At 33.8% G+C, this 22,296-nt stretch overlaps 1 protein-coding gene across 1 annotated transcript in view; it reads left to right on the top strand.

Annotated features, from left to right (window-relative positions):
* The window catches only part of RunxA (Runt related A), a 34,425-nt gene extending 12,789 nt beyond the window's left edge, over positions 1-21,636 (top strand). Inside the window, exons 2-5 of the mRNA XM_068761822.1 lie at positions 4,960-5,073; positions 15,958-16,074; positions 19,291-19,476; positions 20,972-21,636. Of these exons, the coding sequence (XP_068617923.1) occupies positions 4,960-5,073; positions 15,958-16,074; positions 19,291-19,476; positions 20,972-21,594 (1,040 nt within the window). The 3' untranslated portion in view covers positions 21,595-21,636. The remainder of the gene's footprint in view (positions 1-4,959; positions 5,074-15,957; positions 16,075-19,290; positions 19,477-20,971) is intronic.
* Positions 21,637-22,296: the final 660 nt, after the last annotated feature.

The raw sequence follows: 22,296 nt of genomic DNA, 5'->3' as shown, positions 1-22,296 counted from the left end.
TGAAATTACGGTTAGTCTTATTCTTTGACCAGGTTATATGATACAAAAGTAATTTTAAATAATATAAAAGACACGCACATTGCAAATTACTATTTCAACTTTTGTACGTTTGTAACTACTTGATATGTATATATTTTGAGTACATATGATTGAGAATACATCATGGCTTGATTCCTGATGTGTTACATCTGGCCAATAATAAAACAAATTCGAGTAATAAGTTTAAGAAATAATAAATTTCCACAGAATTGTTTGGTGCCTGAAATAATCATGGCGATAAAATTACTATATAAATAGAGTGTCTTCATAGACAAAATAATTAAATTGAAAATTTTAATGAATGTTTTACATGATCGTTTTTGTTAATCATTTTTTTTAATCATCTTTAATCCGTAGATTCTTTACTGACGATACTTAACGAAAAGTAAACAATTTAAATATGCTAAGAATATAAACGTAAATTACGAAATTAGAGGCAAATTTAGATGTAGCTAATCTAAAAACTAAATAATTTCTACAATAATTAAAAGTGAACGCGAATAATCGAATTGAAACTATTTAATTACTCAACCTAACAATATTACATCACGCTTGCGGTAAAAGGTTAGTTCATCAAATTCCTTCGATCGAAATCACGGAGCCATTTTTAATTCAAACATTTCTTCCTCGGTAATATATTATATTAAAACCATTTTATGAAAATGTGAAAAGTAAATTTAGAACTTTTCGAAAGTAGATTTAGACAAACAAGATTTTGATTTATTAGCATACGTAAAGCAAAATGAATGTTTATTTATATGTTTTTGGCATGAAACTTATAGATAATTGAAGCGTATTACCGTAATGTTACGATATTTAATTTTAAAAAAATTATGTAAAGAGGATGGTTGGTTTTAGGTGAAAATGCTTCAAAGGATCGAATTCTCCATTCACACATTTGTCAGAAAAAAACTTTGACACGTATTTCAAATCAACCTGTGTAAAGTGATCACTCGGTGTTATGTAATTATAATATATTTTCCCTTATTGAAATGTGACAAACCAATAACTAATGTCAGTACAAAGTCTACAGGAACAGATAGTACACAATAATTAAATTTTATATACAGTAATCTAAATTTATAAACGATTATTCTTACATACGTTATTGAATACTGTACCATACAGTAATTGACAGACATATTGCTTACATATAATTTGTATGTATACATTACATGTACATATATACATACAAATTATACAGTCACCCCTTTAAAGCTTTTACGCCAAAAACAAATCAAAATGTATATATTATAGATACATAAATATGGATTACATAAATGGTAATTATCTGGAATGAATAAAATATATACAAATATATAAAACATTTTATTTAGTCTGCGTTGCTGATATTTACAATTTTATTTCAACATTCTACGTGTGCTTCACGAGTAAATATTTGTCACAAATTGAATTTCTCAAAGAAAATAGACAAATTTATAATGATTTACGTAGTTATTATTCTGAGCTTCGTGTTTGATTATATTTACGGATATATTAGGGTATTATAGAGAAATAAATATAATCAAAGTTAGGAATATACTTATAAATAAAATTAAGCAAGACATTGTTAATAAAACGAAAGAGAAAAACAAAATTGATAACTAAGATATAAAAGAAATCAAAGGAGTCTCCATGCAAATAGAAATGAAAAACCTAAATAAAGAAGAAACTTCATGTTTTGGAAAGTACGTGTGTGCGAGTGGATAGTCCGAACGGATCCCGGGCACTTGGAATCGTTTGAGGCGAGCGAGTGCGGATATTGTCGGGTCGTAAAAACGGCGCGATTGTATCGTGTGCTGAGGGCATTAAGTAGGGGTTATTTATTTAGGCGCGGCACGCCGGGCGGTGGCTGCCCGCGACTGGTACGAGCAGAGCTGCCGCCCGTACATCACTCACGGCCGTGTCTTCAGGCTGCCACTACTATTTTTTTTCGATTCACTTACATTTTTGCTGCCGAACGAGCGTGAACAACATTCACACGTGACTGATAAATATTTCGTGAACCGCATTACAAGGATCTTGTTTTAAATTGACATGATAAGTTCTTTAGTTAATAAATAAACTAATGAATATGAAGTAAATACAGGATAAAGTTTTGAAGGGGTGACTGTATAGCTCATTAGTCAGCAAAAATTTATACCTTATTACAGTCACTTTGTCCAAAGTGATCACTTCGAAATGAATTACATTGGTTTTATTTTTCCTATTGATATGTGACAGCAGACCTTCTTTCATCTTTCTCTAGACTTCGTAAAATTAGTAAGTCTTTTATAGGCAACTGTGTACGATATTACAGTACACGCCCACGTCTTTTAATTATCTTGAAATAAATATAAGAAATTCATAAAATAATAACTCGTACAAAATCCTATTATGGTGTTCGGAAATCAATTGCTCTAATTACCGTATCAAGAATAATGTAAAAGTGACCACAAAAGAGAAGTTTGTTGTGAGCTCTTCTCAGATCAGAGTACGTTTTAATCTCTCTTTGCTTTAATTTGAAAGATGCCATGTAAGGCAGTTCAACCTGATTCTAGTTTCTATCTAGTTAGGTTCGACTTGCATTCTTCTCATAACTTACACAAGTAGTCATTTAGTGATCCTATGTGAATAATGAAATGAATAACCAATCACCGCGTATATTGTTAACAGACAACATCATAAGTTAGCTTCATAAGTGCAATTGCATATCTAGGCAAATAACTTACTACAAAAGATATTAATAGAGAGACTGTTGCCGGCACGGATGTGTCTCGCGCCGGAGGGTGCGTGTGCCTCTGGCCGTTAATAAACTCAGCAAGGCCGCAACAACCCGGTCTCGTGTCCGCCGTCCATTTTTAACGAGCCACACGCCGAGCCCACAGAAAGTAGCCTACACATGAAATCACGTATGAATGAGGCTTTTTTTTCCCGGTTTTTTTTCGCGTGTAGCTAGCGGCGTCCCGCTTCGGGCCCCATTAAAGCTTACATGTCACTCTCCCTACCGCCCGGCCGGGGAAGGGGGAAATGGAAAAATCACAAAATCGGTATTGGCTGCATCCCGCAGCGAGTAAAGCGCTCTACAATACAGCTTTGACGGACGGTCATTTAATATTAACTGCGGTTTTTCCGCAGATGGAAATGTTTTTTTTATTGCCGGCGTTATGCCGTGATGAAGTGGCCTCGCTGCCCGTGACGCGCTCTGACGTGTTGCGGATGAGCTGCTCTTTTATACTCCCCACTTCTGAACGAGATTGTTTCATTTCGAGTGTTTATTTGGTTTGATACGTACATGATACTCATTTATTGTTCCACCCATCTCTTTGTAAACATTCATGTTAATGTTCTTTAATTGGATAAAAGAAATTCGTTCGTACATTACGTTAAAAATCTATTAGCACTGAGAGTCAATTACTTTTATCGGTAGCGCCGGTGACCTAAACTGAAACCTGAAAATTTCATCGGACGCGAAATTGAAAACAAACTGGCAATAAATTTTTAACTTTCCGAACAAGTGATCAAATCGAACTACAAAAAGTGGGCGCTCGACGAAGAGCACCGACCGCAGATGAAATTTATAGCTTGTCAATACAAACGAAAATTTTTACTGACAATTTTTCACTTTTGTAATATGAATATATTGGATGTTTTTACGTTTAGTTACAAGAAATATTGAAGGGTTCGATAAAAATATTCCATGTTTCTTTCGTATTAAAAAGTTTTTAAACATCAACAAAACACGCGATTATATTAACATTTGTTTGGTGAGAAGGAGCTCTTTTAAGAGCATTGTCCTAAGTAGAAACCAATGCCTAGCCTTTGATTTATTTTCTTAAAATCTGGACGCGATTAAATGAAGTTTATGGTTCACGGGTTTTGATGAAACCTTTATTGTACACTAAAGCGAATCTGTAAAGAATGGTAACACGAAGTGGTATTGCATTGCTATGTTACGCCAAATACGTTGAAAATGATTAGACCTAAGAAACATGCCCAGGTATAATGGTAAGCTCATGAGGCAACGGTTGGAGATGGTAGATCAATGAAGGTGTTTTAGACGGAAACGACTCTTCATTATCATTGTCTTCTATCAGCGATTTTGTGTTATTAACGTACCGGCCGCTTTTACTTTTGATTACGAGCAGGAAAGCTTCATCTACACTACCATCAGATAATCTTTCCTGAAAAAGTCACAACTGGACTGGGGTTAGTTGGTGGGACTGGGGTTACTACCCACGAAATTCCTAACTTTGACCATTATTTACGCTAGAGAAGAAAATCTGAGGAAGCTACATTTGACCCAGCGACAGTTCCTCTAGCGCTATTAGAAAAGATAAACCTTCTCGAGGTAATCGTTCTCCAAGCCATCCTCATCACCCACGTTGAACTTTCACGATGATTCGAGGCCCAGTAAATTCAACCTCAGTTTTAAAGTCGGTGGATCTCGTGTTCAGGGCTCCAACCCTGAGCACTCGCGACACGGTACAAACCGGCAATGGTAGGGATGGCCATTCTCGGAAGAGCCGACGGAGTTTCTGACCAACAAGCAGTAGAGTTAAAAGGATAAAGTTTGAGAATAAATTTCTGTCATTTTAGTTAGACTTCTCAGTTTTTTTTTTTTAATTTTTTGGATCGCGGCGCATTAAGCGATCTCGTAGCTTTAAGTTGGATGATGGCATTATAGAGGAACTCAAATTGATTCTATTTTCTATTAAATTGGGCTCCTCGGACATTCAACTCATAGTTCGCACTGTAAGTAATATTTATTTAATAATAACACTTTAAGTCAATAAAGTGATCACTCTGAAATACGCACTATTATTTTTGTTATTGGATTGCGACAGGCCAATAATTCATCACGTGAAGTCTGTTGGCAATATGAAGCTTACATATAATAATCGTAGTATAAGTAACGAATAAACGTTTCCATTGTTGCAGGTAAATCTTTTACGCTTACGATAACGATATCGACGACGCCGCCGCAGGTGACCACTTACAACAAAGCCATCAAGGTGACGGTGGACGGGCCAAGGGAGCCGCGCTCGAAGACCAGTTAGTATTTACATGAACTAAATTCAGTGTGATCTACTTTGACTGTCATTGTATTAAACATAAATATGCAATAACACTTATTAACTTAAATATTCATATACAAACATTTAAGCACACATAATATATGCAACTATATATATATTTGTGTGTATATATATATATAAATATAAAGCTCGTTTGCTGTCAATTATGATAGGATGTGTTCTATCCGAAAATCAATGGGTGCAAAAATAATAAATACCGCAATAAGCGTTTACAAAATTCGAATTATTATATATTTAAATTAATCATTATTTACTATCTGCCCTTGCAGATTTTGTATCCCAGAAGTTATTGGCATTATAATAGCAAGAAGATGTAACATATTTCACTGTGACTCTATATAGTTTGATGCAGAATTACTGTAAAAGCTTTGAAGCTTTTTGGAGTGAAAGTTTTACCTATAGCCTATTATCCTGAGTAATTAGACCAGTCATGAAATAATATAATTGGAAATAATATAATTAGTAAACTAAGATATAACCTTTTAAAACAAGTTATTATATTAATTTTAGTTATAATTATTAATGTGTGTTTATTAAATTACAATTGTATGAATTGATGAATTATGATTAATTAAAACCAAAAAGCTTTCTAATTTACGGTAATTTTAGAAGCATTTTAATAAATCGCGATGTAATATATTGCGGTTAATATTAAAACTAAAACAGCAAACGAGAATACAAACGTCGGAAACGATCCAAAACAAACAGCAATAACCGCAAAACATTCGAAAACAAGCTTCATAATGAAGGTAATTTATTAATAATTTCTCAAAATGGATGTTGGCTACGAGATATTCCGTTTTACCTATTCGTAGCGTAAAATTAGACGCAATTTAGCTCGTTATTTAAAAAGGGAATAAGTAATTCGTGTTATAACAGAAAAAATATGAGTTTCAGAGCTTTGGAAACACTTATAATCGAACTATACTGCCATAAATAAAAATATTTTCATAAAATTCTCACTATAACAATTACCATTCACTCTAAATGCAACTAACATACTGGTTGATGCATAATTTAAGTGAAAGAGAACTGTATAAACTTATTAATATTTTCTAATTAACTATTTTCATAGACGAAGTTATGAAGCTTTAGGCCAAATGTACCTTCATTTTTTATCAGTCATCGTCTCCCGTTATGGCAAAGTTTTCGCGAAATGTTTTGTTTTTGATACAACCTATACTGGACGTCCTACGATTAAAAACTTTGCAGCTAATATTTTTTTTTCGGACCATCAATAGAGAATACCTCAAAACTCATATGTTTAGATGGACACAATATGACCAAACCATATCTAAAGCTCAGTTAAATTAAGCTAATTTCTTCCGATGTTTAGAGAATCAACGATACATGAATGCTGTTCCGTACGTGTTGTTTAGTTATACACTTGCTTATACCGTCATTACGTAGGACGGCATGTATTACATTTTTTAGGTTTAAAAACTAAATATCGCATTACTTACATCAATTAAACATCTCTAGCAAGTAATGGAAAATAACACAAACAAACTCCTCCGCATACGTAAATCTAGTTTCAAACACTATTAATGTTTATAAATCATCCTAACATCGTTCCAGCCTATAGACGCCTACTACCTACAAAGCTGTTAGGGCATAGGCTTCTGTCAAAGTTATCTGCCGGGAGATATAGCACAATCGCTACACTTAGCAGGGGGATTGGCGATCGCAATGTGGTATTATATGGTACGCACTGCTGCCCAACTTATATAAACTTATTCGTGAGCAGTGGGAGTCCTACATAAACAAAGTATAAAGTGTGAATTAAATAAGATTTGTATCCCAAGAATCAAACCCACGACATACGATTGCACATCTCAGTCTTCTACCACTGGGCTACCACTGCTTCTCATCCTGTGCTACTTGATTATCTGATAATTAACTATGTTCGTTGTCTCTACCGCGACAGATTTTCTATTTACTACTGAATCATCTTCAAAACTAATAATTATTTTGCTACAAAATTTGTTAATCAATGGTGTTACTAAGACAAGATTAAATTGTCTTATATTTTTAAGCAAGCAGCGCAAATGTGCTATACAGGATACAGGATATAACCACGGATTATCCGTTCATTGTATTTCAATACGTATCATTTTCGATATAATTCACTCCTTTCGTTGATAGTGCCAAAATGTGTTTTGAACTTGCACCCTTCATGAACATCTTCACTGATATTCATCAATAAAAGACGAACGTTTACATATATGTGAATAAATACCAAACTATGTTTATTAAAATAATATCAAAAATATTACCAATGCACGCGGTTTATCACTGAAGTTTGAGGAAACATTATTGCAAAGAAACTTTGTTTTTTTATACAAACATAATATATTAATGATAGGGTAAAAAATTCTATGAAAAGAAATATTTTTTATTATAAAATACAAGAGTTAATGGGAAACCTGAAACATCGTTTAATCATAAATAATCATAATTTCAGAAACATCACGAAACTAACAAATTAAAAGTCTAAATAAAAAATTACATTTTATACTAGAACGTCATTTTCATTGGTAGCGAAATGTAACGTTTTTTAAACTTTATCCTTACAAAAGCCACCACTAGTGTTCAGAAAGCATAAGCTTTATGCTAATAATAAAGATGCATACTAAACTTAAATCATTAGAATTCTAATAATTTAATATTATTTTGAGCAAATTAAAAATACTTAAACCATTACAAACACCATTTAATCACAAAAAAAAACAAATAAATGAAAAGTTATGCACATTTGAAATGATACTCCATAAAGGCCTTTTTGTTTCTTGATTGTAAAAACACGTTTTATAGGGGAAAAATATAATGTACGTATTGAACTTGTATTCTTTATAAAACCTAACTAATTCATAAGCGGACCGAAAACCTGTGATTATTATATTTCTCTAAAAACATTAGATCTTAACGTAATTTAGAGTAAGTAATGGAATAAAAGAACGGGTTTGTATTGTTAAAGATAAATACGGGTTCAAGGAAATGTAAACTATTTAAAACATCATTTAATCACAGATAACCGATATGAAACATGAAACAAATGGAAAGTTATACAAATTGAAAATGTTACTCCGCTAGGGAAGGTCCGTGTGACGGCAACAAATGACGGTTCTCTCCCGGCTCGCTACTCCAAATCACACCTAATGCACGATCAATCCTCTTCACGTGGAAGAAATTAAAATAATTGCGAGCGCGGGATAGTGTCGGCCCTTACAACCCGAGAGCCAAAGGGTTGAGTACCGTCAGCGTTAAAAAGTATTTCTGATTTAAAATTTATTATCAAAAGACTTTCCATAATTCTACACATTCAAAAAGAACAAATTGTTTATAAGAGATATTTATGTTTAGAATACAAAAGATAAGTATTTTTCCATTTCATATATATATATTACTTAAATAAGTACATTAAGTCGCGCGTCATTGGCACGATCACAGTCACTCATCGTGCCACGGACAGTGTTTAACTCGGGGTTTTCTAAGAGATTAGATCAGAAATGAGAAGATCCGTAGTCGAACCAAAGTAATCCACACGAAACAGGTCATATAGAAGGCCACAACTGATGGCCGCTTAAGCCTTGAGGTTCTGGACTAACCACGAGAAACCACAGATCTCCAAGTGTAGAGTTGGATGTCCACTTACAGGATGAACAAACAACAAGGTCGTTGAAATACGTTTGATGCCAGGCGCTTCCAGCCGATCTTATTGGAAATCTATGACAAGGCCTGTGTCAAGTCAACAGCGTACGTCCTACAAATGAAACAATGATTATAATAAAAGATGATATTCATAACTGCAAAAAATATTTTACATATTACACATGGCTTTATTTTTGATAACAATTGATAGGAAACAAGAAAGATAAGAATAATAAGTAGATAGAAGTAAATATAATAAGCTTTAATTAAATGTAAAGAATCTGCAATGCCCCTTCAGTACATAAGTTGTAAAATATGATTAACACTATGTTGTTAGTATTTACTGTACTTTTTAAAGACACTTTTAAAACATCATCGAATCCATGAAACAAAAACGCGTTTTTGGAGCTACTGTAATTGTTTGACAATTCTACTGCTGATAATTTTACAATTGTTTCTACTTTTTATACAGTCTGATACTATAAGTTTTATATATCTTCTGGACTTTTGTTTTAATACGTACACATCTATTTTATAGCAATTTTTTAAGTTATTACAAGTTCTTTTTCTGCACTTAATAGATACTGTTTAAAAAAAATACGTGTGAGTTTGTACAATATATAATTTAAATATGGAAGTTGAAGTGTGCTGTCGCTACCGATAGGTCGATAGCTCTGTAGACGAATGTGAGGGTACAAAGGAGGATGCTGTAATGAATCGGTTGTTTAATTAATTAGTCAAGAAAGGGCCCGGGGGTCGCGGGGTGGGACGCCGCCCTCCTCGCATGCATGCCCTGCATATTGATTTATTATGCCGCCAGCCTCTATACGGAGGCGATAAATTATTTAATTCTAGTAAGTTCCGACGACTGTTTACACGATATACGTACCGGAGCATCGATATACGGGCGTTAATGACTTAGTTCGGGAACTGTTAATGCGGTGCGTTGTTCATTACAATGTTCATTGGACGTCCTTTGTGTCGGCGTTTAGTTCGCGGATGGAATCTATCTAATGGATCGCGTATTTCCGATTTAAAATTGCAACTATGAATTTAAATTTTAAAGACGTACGTGCAATAAGCATTTTGTCAACTAATTTCTTATTGTTTAAAAAAATGCCAAAAATGAATAACATAATTCAGATAAAGCTAGCTATTAGATATTACAATTTATTTAGTTTGAAAGTATATAAAAATAATAATTAAATTTTTGTTTAAAAATGAAAAAGATTCTTGTGATGAGAAAAGTATAGAAAATTGACAACACTTTTTTAATATAAAACGTAGGATTAGTAGAATTTGCTCGACCAAAAATCACAGTGTATTATTACAAGCATTACAATGAAAATATAATCACATTATTGGAAAAGTCTAGCAGTATAAGAAGATAGAAACCTTTTATATAATCCTTGTTTATTATTAAGATATTAAAAATAAACTGGCAATTTATAAAATGCCGTTTCACGTTTTTTTTTTCTTTTCAACTGCAGAAAAGGTAAAAGTTCTTGACCACGTACGAAGTCTTTCGGAACAGCCAGTACTGCAATAAATGAATTACAAAAAAAACATTCAAATAATTTTAATTGTGTTTTTGCTGTATGTTACTTTAAAAAAATTCTGACATCAAAATACTGACAACGAATCTGATACATAATTTTGTAGGCAGCTTAATTAAAACAAATGATTGTAGTCATTCAACTTTGCACTTCGTGAGTTTGAATGTAAAATAAACAATGAAGCGGTGTTACAAAGATTCCATAGCCGGCTCCAATGCGTTGACTATTTTTACCCGGTCGGGTGGGTGGGTGGTTCGGTTCTCAGCCGCCATACAGTAGCCGCCTACAATTTAATAATCGGGCGGATTGTTAACGATGTTTTTCTTAAGGCAGCGGTGTCTAGCTATTTCGGTAACGCCAGTGCACGGGCTCGGACCACCCGCGAGCCGCTGCAACGGGATCGCTTGTTTGCTTAACACTATCCGTTCATAAACAACGTAATTACATTGTCTTATCGTGTTTACAATGCAATTTTTAATGACCCCAACGGATCAAACATCATACGATACAAACATTACGCTAAGCATAAAACGAGTTTTTAGTTTATTAGCTCACGGATTTCGGATCCGCGAGCCTTGAGTCCGATGAAGCTGTAAAAGCCAAAACGGCTAATAGCGCGCATCAACATTCGAATGTAGCCCTAAAAATTTCAATTTAAACGAAGATTAATTAAGTCAATTCATTGTAATAAATAATGTAACGACCCGTGTCGAAGTTCCTGAGGAACCTTATATAATAAATATTGTAAAGAAGTTTAGACACCACGACACTACGCCTCCTTAAACCGGACAGACAAAAGTATAATAAAAAAGAAGAATAATTGATTAATGATTCTACTCAAACAAAGCAAATGTCTAATTTAAGTTAAATTTAATCAGCCTGTCTGCTGCAGCAGGTCCGTTCAAAACAAAATAGTAAAGGCTAACTAGTTGAAATACTTGGCATAATAAATCTAACTACACCGGACGCCACCCTCAGTGTAATCCTTTAATCAGGTCCACTGTAGCCTTTTTCCACCCCATTTTTCCCTCCCATCTGTAACATACTCCCTCCTCCCACTCGAAGCCCCTCGAACGGTGCAAATGACAGTTTCTAATTCCGACTTGCCATGAAAGTGTGTAATTGTTGCGCCGTTGATTTATACACTCGCAGCCTTTTGTAACACGCCCGCGTGTGAGCGAGTGTACATGTGTGAGTGGCATTTTCAATTGTTTTCAGTCGGATGCATCTGCATTTGTCAATTTGAAATTTCGAATATCGAAGAGCTTATGTCGGTGGCGCAAATATACTGATCTGCTACTTTCACAAAGTGACACCGCTCGATTTAAACTCGTCGATGTTAAACAGTCCATAATTTCTGAATGCCTTTTATGTTTGCTTAGATTCTTAAGGAAAATAATTCTGAAATTCGTTATTTTTTTTCTAAATAGATACTTTCTTCAATTTTAACGTTTTTTGTTATACTAATAGTTTTGTTATCTTATAAAGATCATCGGAAGGTTGGTGCCTTATATATTGATACAAGCCGCTTCTTTCGGGTTTTATTGGAAATCTGTGTGGGAGATTTATCTCCAGCCGTGGACGTCTTGCGGCTGATGATGTTATGTTAATTAAAAATCACAATCACAAAATAATCGTCGGTTTGATTGGTCAGCGGTTTTCACTAAAAGTAGTTGCCTAAAAGATAAATGTAGGACAGTCAGAACAGATAGAATCAAGACTCAGTTACTGGTAATGTTTTATTATTTATTTATTTAGTATCATTAGGTATATCAGAATGTCATTATATCTATGTACATAATCATAATTTGTTTGTCGGGTAACAAGTTTTTCTCGATGCATTAAATTTATTACTTTATATCATTGTATAAAGCCTGTATCACAGAAGTTGCGATACAAGCATATGTATTTAATATGAACTTAATCAATAGTAGCACATTAACTTTTTTATATTAAGTAGCATCGCGTATTTGTGGTTATGATAAAATTAATAAAAATTGTAGCAATAAAATGCGTAATTGAAGCACCAAGGAGGAAATAGCGTGTACTTTTTTGGAATCAATAATGCAAAGCTGAGAGTGTCAATTGAAAACTTCATTACTGACGTTCCAATGCCACGGAAGTTGCGACAAGATTGAATTATATTCCGATTACGGTCACCATCTTAATTTTTTTTTTGGGATAAGTCTGGCTTCAATTATGATAAATATTTGTATTAATAAATTTTATTATTTTCAATTTCTTAAATTTAGTTAAAAATTATTTAAATAGAGTTAATTCAAAATTATTAGATTTTTGATAATACTGTTTAAGATGGAAAGTGAACGACAAATAAATCGCAAGGTATATATATAATATTAATATATGTGCTAATATATCGTATCCAAATGACAAACACTTAAACTTGTCAAGTTTTAATTTTTTTTTTAAACAATAAAATTATTTTATTCCGATTATGCTCCTTACTTTCAGACTTAACTAGGTATATTCCATCACCATATGTGTATTATTTACGAGCAACAGGATATTATTTACGAGGCACCAAGATTAGTACCTTCACCGGATGTTAAACCACGGAGTAATAAATATTGTAAAATAAATTATATTTTAAACTTAATTTGTCCATAGAATATTAGTAAGTTCGTGAAAGTTTTTACTTAAAGAATATGTAAGTAGCAGGTAGTGTTTTAGATTAAACAATTTAAAAAAATTTTCTTTGAATAGTTATAGACCTAAACTTTTGCTGATATAATAATATATTAAATAACGTGTTCTTACTTATTGGTAATATCACTGTAATGTAAATGTAAAATTCACTATTACTCATGCCTAATTTCTTAAATAAGAGGTAATTACTTGTATTATTGGCAAAATAATATCCGATATTTCCAAAATTTTAGATGGTCTCCCTACACACGCGTGAAGAGTATTGCGGGAGAGGCAACACCGCGTGCAGGCGTGTAGCATGAATAATTTTGCGATCGCAGAGCGACTATCACGGGGACGGCACGGCCAGTGTCTGCGTTGTCCGAGCTTGAAAGCTTCGTAAAATGTAATTGACGAAACACTTGTTATTCAAAAGCCGCGGAGTTCGGAAGAATGTAATGTCTGCGATTGCTTAGATTAAAACGTTCGAAGCTTTACAGTTCGGTCTTAATACGTGAAAATACAAACATGTTATTAAATATAGAGATAATATGAACTGCGATAACCTCAAAATTTTAAATGGAATACGTACTATTTATGTAGATACGTAATCGTATATATTGAACGAAAGGTAGGAAACAAGAAAACATGGGATTTTCATCTAAGTAGCTGATATGAAAATATAGAGAAGAATGTGCGGCGACAACGTCCGCAATCGGGCGAGGTTTGAGTATGCGTGATGTTGCCGACGAGCTTCAAGAAAACCAAATGTCATATTGTTGTTTCCGTTCTCTACTTCTCTACTTCCGATTACTACTATTTCTTGTGGTGACTTCTTTATCAGGTAATGCCACATTTTTTAACAAAAAGGACTTCATTTATTACACCTTTCAACTAAAAATATATTTTTGACGACGGATTATTTTTCGAGCAATCGCCATTTCATAGGTTCATAGGTTTCACAGAGAAGACACTGTTTTTCTGGATTGAAATGAGATAAATATCAAGCATGAAATTGAATATTCCATTAATATATTCTCTAAAATTGTACAGAGTTGAGAACATAAATCAACAAAACAAATTTCATCTATGTTTTAAAGAAATATTTTGTATAAAACAATGATGATAATAGTAGGCGAATAACGGAGTGATTTTTCTCTAAATTTTTCAAAAATAGAACATACTGGATTATTTCGCAAACTAAGGACATTCCTATCGTTTCTAATTCTATTAAATACCAGTTTGTTACGATCGAAGGAGGAAGTGCGATGGGAGGTTAATTAAAATGTTAGCAAATAGTCAATAGCAACGACAGACCTTCATCAATAATTCGACGCATCTGAAGGGCTCGGCGTCATACGCGGCCTGCGATACTAATTCCTACATGTGCTAGAATTTAGGGGAGCGGTGTCACGAGTGTCAATGAATTATCGAGTGCTCGCGAATGTACGCAGGGCGTGGAGTAGAGAGCTCTGGCGTAGTGTACACCGAGATTTGACAAACGATTTTCCCTTAAACTGCAACCAAGAAGAGAATTTGTACGCAATTCCAATATCTTGTCATTGTATATTTATTTCCAAAAGCGTAATTACTCAATTCCTCTAAGATTAACGCCATTTTAGCTACACATAGAACCACCACCCGACAAAACATCCGCATTATCGATACTTATTTTTACAAATTGATTCGTTATAGATGTGGCTTTACAGGGGTATCGCTAATTGGTCACATAAAACTTTGATAATTTTACGACTTCTTTCTATCGGGTTGTATAAAGTGATTTCTATGAAATATTTTACATTTATTTACTTTACATTTGGAATACAACAAGCAAATAACTCAACATTACAATTCACATAAATGGTGGACATATTTAATTAATATGTAGTACTCTGAATTTATAAAACAGCTTTTATTATTAAATAACCATAAAGCTATTTGTTATTTCTGTAACCATTGGTTTTTGTATAGGGTGTATCAAACATTAATTACCAGCAAATGAGCTATACATTCACCCCTTTAAAGCTTTTACACTCATGGCATTATAAATAATCAACATGTGTAACAAATAATCAGTATAAGCAATATTTATACTTTCACTAATTATATACATGTGTATTTAAATTACAAAAGCACAAAATAATTGATAACTCACTTTCCCATACACAAAATACACTCACACAACTCACGAATTTTTCAATAACCGATGTTGTAAATCTTTGCTGATAGTATCAACAGAAGTATCTCTTGGGTCTAAATAAAAAAGCTCCGTATTAGATGTAATAAGCGACCTAAAAAAAGTCCTTACCTTATTATAAAGCAAGGCTAGCGATATTTCTCAAGATTTAATATCTCAAAATGAGGAAACACGCCTTATTTATGTCGTTAATTTAATACATCATGATACGAACATATGTAGAATTTCTGAGTATGACTTCTGCTAGACCGGACTGCAATATAATTCCGATGCGTTCTTTTTATGAACATTGGAATGTATAGTAATAATAGAACTATCTTTTTCCACGGAAACGAATATACCTAAAGCCCACATAACTAACTGCCCTCTTCTTCAAGTCTCTCATTTCCACCCAAAGGTTGTCTGGCAGAGATCGCCTGGAGCAATAAGGCCGCCTTTTCTTTGTTTACCTTAGTTTATTAAGTTAATAATTTGTTAGTGCTAAAACAGTCAACGTAACAAGTATTAATAAATTCAAAATGAGAGGTATATATCTATCTATAATCTGATAAAAGATTTAAGCCCGTCAAAAGAGAACATCAGCTCATTTCTGGAACGGGCTACCAAAGCAGAACTGGTGCGACTCGAACATTTGATTAGGTAGGGGAGAGGACTCCTTAATCTGTATCCTCTCCATACAACACGATGATCCGGAACACTGAGAGTTACGTCTGTGACCTGATAAATAAATATATGTCAATGTTAAAAACTGTGTTAGCGGACGAGGGCAGCTTGTATCGTACTGATGTAGTGTTGTCTCTCCTAGGGCAGCAGCAACAGTTCCACTTCGCGTTCGGACAGCGGCCGTTCCCGTTCCCGCCGGACCCACTCGGCGGCTTCCGTATGCCGCCCATCACCTCCTGCCAAAGTAAGTATCTATACGCTTATTTATTTAAAGAAATAAAGATGACTTGATCTCCTGATTCATTAAATTGTTCGTCATACAAATAATAAGACATTCTGCGTTCATTTTAATGAAAATTATCTGCCGCAGGGACCTAATTTGTTTTAGTGCCGGTGCAATAAGAAACTATGTTATTAATTACAGTCAAGGATGGGACGCGGGAATATCGATTTAATGCTATGTGCATATAAAAATAAATACTTATTATTAAATTTTTATATTCATTACAACGAAAATTATACTCTTAAAATTCTGTGTAGCGAAATCTTTATTCTAGACAAAGCACATTTATATCAAACAGGATCGATATTATAAATAGATGAATATACATGTGTAGGAGAATACAATACTTACTGTGAGTTTTGTATTTTTAAACAAACGTCCTTAAATGACTCCGAGGGCCACTAAGGAAATTGGTGATTTTCCGTCTCTAAACAAAAATCTCAAAGTGATGAGCCCAGACATGGCGTTCTACAAATCTTTCTATTAAAAATACGCGAGCACCGCACTGTTCTGAGCGGGTAGTATTACTTACCATGCTCTAAAGATTTTTAAAGCTTTTAAAAGAGCTTCTTTAAATATATATGCAATTAATATTCATAGCGGTGGTCATATGACTAGTAGTTTCGTTGTAAAAATGTCAGCGTAACCAAATATTAAAATCGTTCGTGTTAAAATTCCTTAATTATACATTTAAAATTTCAAACACTAAAATGGCGCAATCAATGCCTATGTAGTTTGAATCCAGTTCAACTAATCAAAGTATCATAACCAAAACAGTTAAGCCGCAGTCCATAACAAACGAAATCGAATTGGTATTCGCCGCGCAAACCTTATAAATGCCGGTGATCGTTCGAAAGTGAATGAGTCACCAAACTGCGATACGCTAAACTACGCTCACTAAAGCGCGGATTGAATCGCTCCGACAAAAAGGCCGAATGCCCGGCCCGGTGAAATCCACGACGCGCCAAAACAACTCGGAACGTGAAAAAAACATTCACAAATCGACGCGCCGCGCGCATATCGTATAAAAACCGACTCCACCGATCGCCGGCCAAAAACGGAACCGTGATACCGAAAAATAAAAGCCCGTAATACTCCTGGAAAAAATAAAGTGGACGAAACGTGCGGGTCCGGCAACGAGCCCACCGGCCCGATATCTTTATAGCGCCGTTTGCAGCGCCGCCTACCGATGTCCGTGATTGATTGGACGCGTTCTACACCTGGAAAACTATTTGTGATTATTGGATTTATTAATTAATGACATTTATAAATTCGATTGCCACATAATTAAATATTCACCTGTCTTTTATTGATAAAATAGTTGATTGCAGTCTGTCTTATTACAGACTAAAATGCAATTTTTTACTAACTTTCTATGATATTTTAGTAAATAATTTTAAACTTAAAAGCCTTTATGCTAGTACAGTTTTCATTACAAAAAAAAAACATTTAGTAATAGCAGACTTAATGATCTGTTTAATATTACGACTACATCATTGCCATTTACGGTATAACTTCTTTAAAATAGGCTGTTATAATTTGTGAATCGTTACCAATATGAGTGACGTTTTAATAGTTAGGAACATCTTGTACTAGAAGATTGTATATAACATGTACAATCTTCGATTACAAAAATTATGAGTAATTTTACCTCAAGATTCTAACGGAGCATAAAGGTTTAGAAAATAATATTGTTTTTAAAAATAGTAATTAAATTTACATATTATAATGCGTATTCGACTGATAGTTGAGTTAGCAAAGCACCATACTTCTGTAGGGTTGTAACAGTTCTAAAGAGTACACTTCAAACCAAACTGAATAAGATAGTTAAAACTTAATTACTATTTTACTAGGGACAGTCTGGATATCTCAGTAAGGTTTCGTTTTCAAGGGTTCCAAAACTATTGTGGTACACATAATTGGTAAAAAAAATAATTGTACGGTTTCCGTTTACTTCAAAAATTCTTCCATTTATTATTATAATTACTTTAGTATTATTTTTATATAAAGTAACTACTCATCGCTGCATTAATTTAATACCGAGCACGTTTTTGATATCAATTTAATTATTTTCTTTATTTTTTCTCGTTGGTGCCTCTCGCCTATTTTTTAATTTATGCAGACAGCTACGCTAGGACTTAATTCGCAATTTTTTTTTGCAAATAAAGGTATGTGTTATTTATCTGTTACTGTAGGAAACTTCTGAAAGTAAAGGTTTTCTCGCAAATGTTGAGTTTGTCTGTTTATAAAATCGTCAACATCACCGTCATGTAATCTGATACAGGCTCATTGCAAAATACAGGTCTCCCCAAGTGATAACCACGATGATTGGTCTTACACGTCCGCCTCCAGCGACTTCCCGCGACCTTGACTATATATTTATAGGCTTTGTGAAATTTACGATCTTCAGTTTTTTTGCCCTCCCGACGAGCACAAAGAAAGAGTGAGTTAACTGGTGAAGAACAATTATAACTTAATACAACTTTATAGCCCATATCAGTTTAACTTTTAATATTTAATTTTAATCACTATTGTGGTTCTTATTACATATATAAACTTAACCATGTTCTCCGATGTGTATAATTCAGCTACTGCTGTCAGAAGAGTGATCGCCTTAAAACATCTTGTTATTCGTCGCTGTATTTATGTGTTCTTGTATATCGTTATACCGTTATGTGTTATGTTTCCGTTCATAATTTTTTTGATATTGATATCATCTGCAATTAGTCGCAAAACTATAATCAGACGGGCTATGTGGACTTGAGTTTTATTACAGTAGGAAACCAATGCCACACTAATTAATGTCTAGTCACCGCACGAGGTTTCTCTTCAACCTTGTAAGCACATTTGTGACGTTAAGCAATTCAAAAGCGAGGTGATAGGAACTATTTCATTTAATATGTTGTTGCTTATAGTGATATATATCATAGGCCCCTGTATTATATTATATTATATTATATTATATTATATTATATTATATTATATTATATTATATTATATTATATTATATTATATTATATTATATTATATTATATTATATTATATTATATTATATTATATTATATTATATTATATTATATTATATTATATTATATTATATTATATTATATTATACTATATTATATTATATTATATTATATTTAAAATAAATAAATGAAAATATATTTTTTGATACAGATATGAGCCAATTCGGGTTGAGCTCGAGTAACTCGCACTGGGGCTACGGCGGCGCGAGCGCATACCCGGCATACCTGCCTTCCTGTGCCGCGCCCAGCGCTACGCAGTTCAATCCGCCTGCCCTTGGCTTTGCAGGCACTGTACCGGATCAAACGCCTACGCAAGATTTTGGGACGAATAACACAGGTAACAAAATAAAATTAGTTTTAAACGACGGTATCTTTTAATGTCCTAATCTGTACGGGGAGTTTGGACAAGGTCGCGATCTTAAGAAATGAATAATCAATTAATACATGGTTTTCCAACCCTAAAATTTGTAACTTTTAACATAGTAGATATTACCACTATTCTACAGCTGAGATTTTTTCGACCTGAAATATACAGCTGTTTTAGCATTTACGAATTCCGTAGTTGTAAGGGGGTCAGAGCGCTGAAGGCGCTTTGCCTAAAACCTCTTTTAAGGTAGCGAAGCTCAAAGATTCCCTGGAAAGCCCCGGCTCTCCCACTGCATACTATAATTTCACTCGAATAGTACAACAGGGTACTCGTCAAAAAAACAGTACGCATTTGTTATGGGCTCAGATCAGAGTGCGCTTAATATCCCAATGGCTATGCTATGATTCTAGTTTCAACCAGAATGCTCTCTTCTGGCATTCGTCACATGAGGTACACAAGTGGTCATTGTAAATGAACCTATTTGAATAATACTGTGAATACTTTTACTTAAGTACTCTTTATACATATACTATACATACATAGCCTGGTTAGTCCATGCAGTAGTTACAATGTAGAGTTAATAGTAATGTATGAGACGGTATGTGCGGTTTTTGTTACAGTTTTTGTTTAATAAACATATTATGTTAGATTTATCACAAAATAATTCAAAGATTTAATTTAAATAGAAGTGAATTCCGTACACATATCTACCTATAAATTAAGTTATAAATTTATATAATGGAATAAATAATTTATATTTATATTATCTGCGTTCTCGTAAAAGACCAGTAGCTAACTTATAAAAAATACGCCATTGTTTTTTATTTTTTCATTTTATTGCATATAAAATTTAATTCAGCCCGGAGACTATAACTCACCACACCAGAATGGTGAAATTAAATGCGCCAACATTGTTTACGAGCGGCATCCTCCTTAAAATCATATGGCCAACGTTGGGCTAGCGGACATTAAACCGCCTCTCATTATAATTTAGTATGGCTCGGACGCGCCCGATCCGGCCGATGAATTTACTGCCGATGCGTGCCCAGCGACGAAAAATATAACGCTCTATAAAAATATACTTACACTGTGTCAAAACGAAATATTAACTCGCTGTCCCAGACGTTAGAGCGTTTTAAGGTCACACTAATAGCGTAGATCTTATTCTAATTCAAAACCGCCTTGCACTTAAATGAAGCCTATTCCCAAGTTTTTAAATATTTACTAAAAGCAGTAATAGACATTGCTCAACGAGAGACGACGAAGTCCCTGAATGCTGGCGGATCCAAACCGGCCTTTTTGAAATTTATGATGGAGGAGTATATTTTATTATTAAATTATATAATTTAAAAATTTACACTGCATCAAGATCAATTTACGTTAAAGTTAATATTTATTATCTATGCCTTATTTCAGTAGTTAAACACTTTAGGTCTTTGTCTAATGACTTGTATTTTTTGCGCAGTACTCCCGGATACAACCGGCGTGGACTTGGATCAGCAATTATCCGGCCTCGTGGGCTCTTCACCATCACATCACGGTAGCCTCTTACCCCGATACAACAATAATGCTGACTACGGATTGTCGACGGGCCCGCGTTCACTCAGCGATAATAGCTCGCAGCCCGAATCACCCGTGCAAGACGATTTACTCACTTCCAACACGTCAACAAACATCGGGCATAATCACACAAACAGTTCCAACTTCCCCTCATTGATGGGTTCACAGAACTCCTCTTACGGTGGAGGTAACTGTAATAATTCATTATATCCCGTACTTCCAGCGAGCTTGCTCTACAGTCAGTTGTATACGGCGGCGAATCAAACGCACAATTTTCATTCGTTACATTCGAATTCCATTCATTCAACACAAAATCATCACAACGAACTACAAACGATGATGGATCAAATTTCATCGACGACTAATAATCACAGACAACACGGTAACCATGGACAAGGTGATCTGTTGTTAGGCGGTGGAAACTCCTGCGCTGCGGCAGCGTCGAGGGGAGAAGATGGGAGAGTCAACAGTCTTGGACAACGTGGCAACCCACAACCAGATAGTAATACAGTATGGAGACCGTATTGAAGTTATAATGTCAAATTAAAATGTTAATTCATCGCCGGCACAATTTGTAGACATCATGTTGATACCTCATGTCCCTAGTTAGTCTAGATCTTAGGAAAATACGCGGGTTAAGTTACATTTTTGTTGAAAAAAATATGATGAAAATTTATTATCAAAGATTTAGTTAAAAAAAAGTGTTTTGATTTTTTTTTATATTAGATTTAGTGCAACGAAATAGATATTTTAATTATATGAGTAAATTATAAGATAAATTTAAGGAAAACTTAAAATTTGTCAAATTTTTTTATGAGAATATGTTCCCGTCCTGTAATGATACGATTTGGCTTAATAAGGACGTTATACTGTAATGAACTGGATAAACAGACCATGGGGTTTCATTTGTGGAGAAATTTTATTATACTCTGTGTGTATTTGTGTATTTTTTTAAGTAAAGTACATTAACCAAGATTATTGACAAAATATTTCTTTTAATTTAGTGTCATTACTAACACCTTGCCAGTATTTTAGTGATCAAAAATGTTCGTTTGAAATAAAAAAAAAACTGTCAATATATCTTTATAAAAACTTTTTATTACAATGTCAGGTAAGTTCTATGTTTAATTAAAAAATAAATATATTTCACAGAACCGGGTCGAGAAGGAAAAATATTAAAATATTTAGTAATTAATTAAAATTTTTTAATAATTTATGCCTTGAATAGTT

Source organism: Battus philenor, unplaced genomic scaffold (genome assembly GCF_028537555.1).
Source record: "Battus philenor isolate CCGP_79_NKW_IND1 unplaced genomic scaffold, ilBatPhil1.0.hap1 SCAF_15, whole genome shotgun sequence".
Classification (NCBI taxonomy): Eukaryota; Metazoa; Arthropoda; class Insecta; order Lepidoptera; family Papilionidae; genus Battus; species Battus philenor.
Note: the sequence above shows the minus strand (reverse complement) of the source record. Positions and strands in the feature narration are given on the sequence as shown.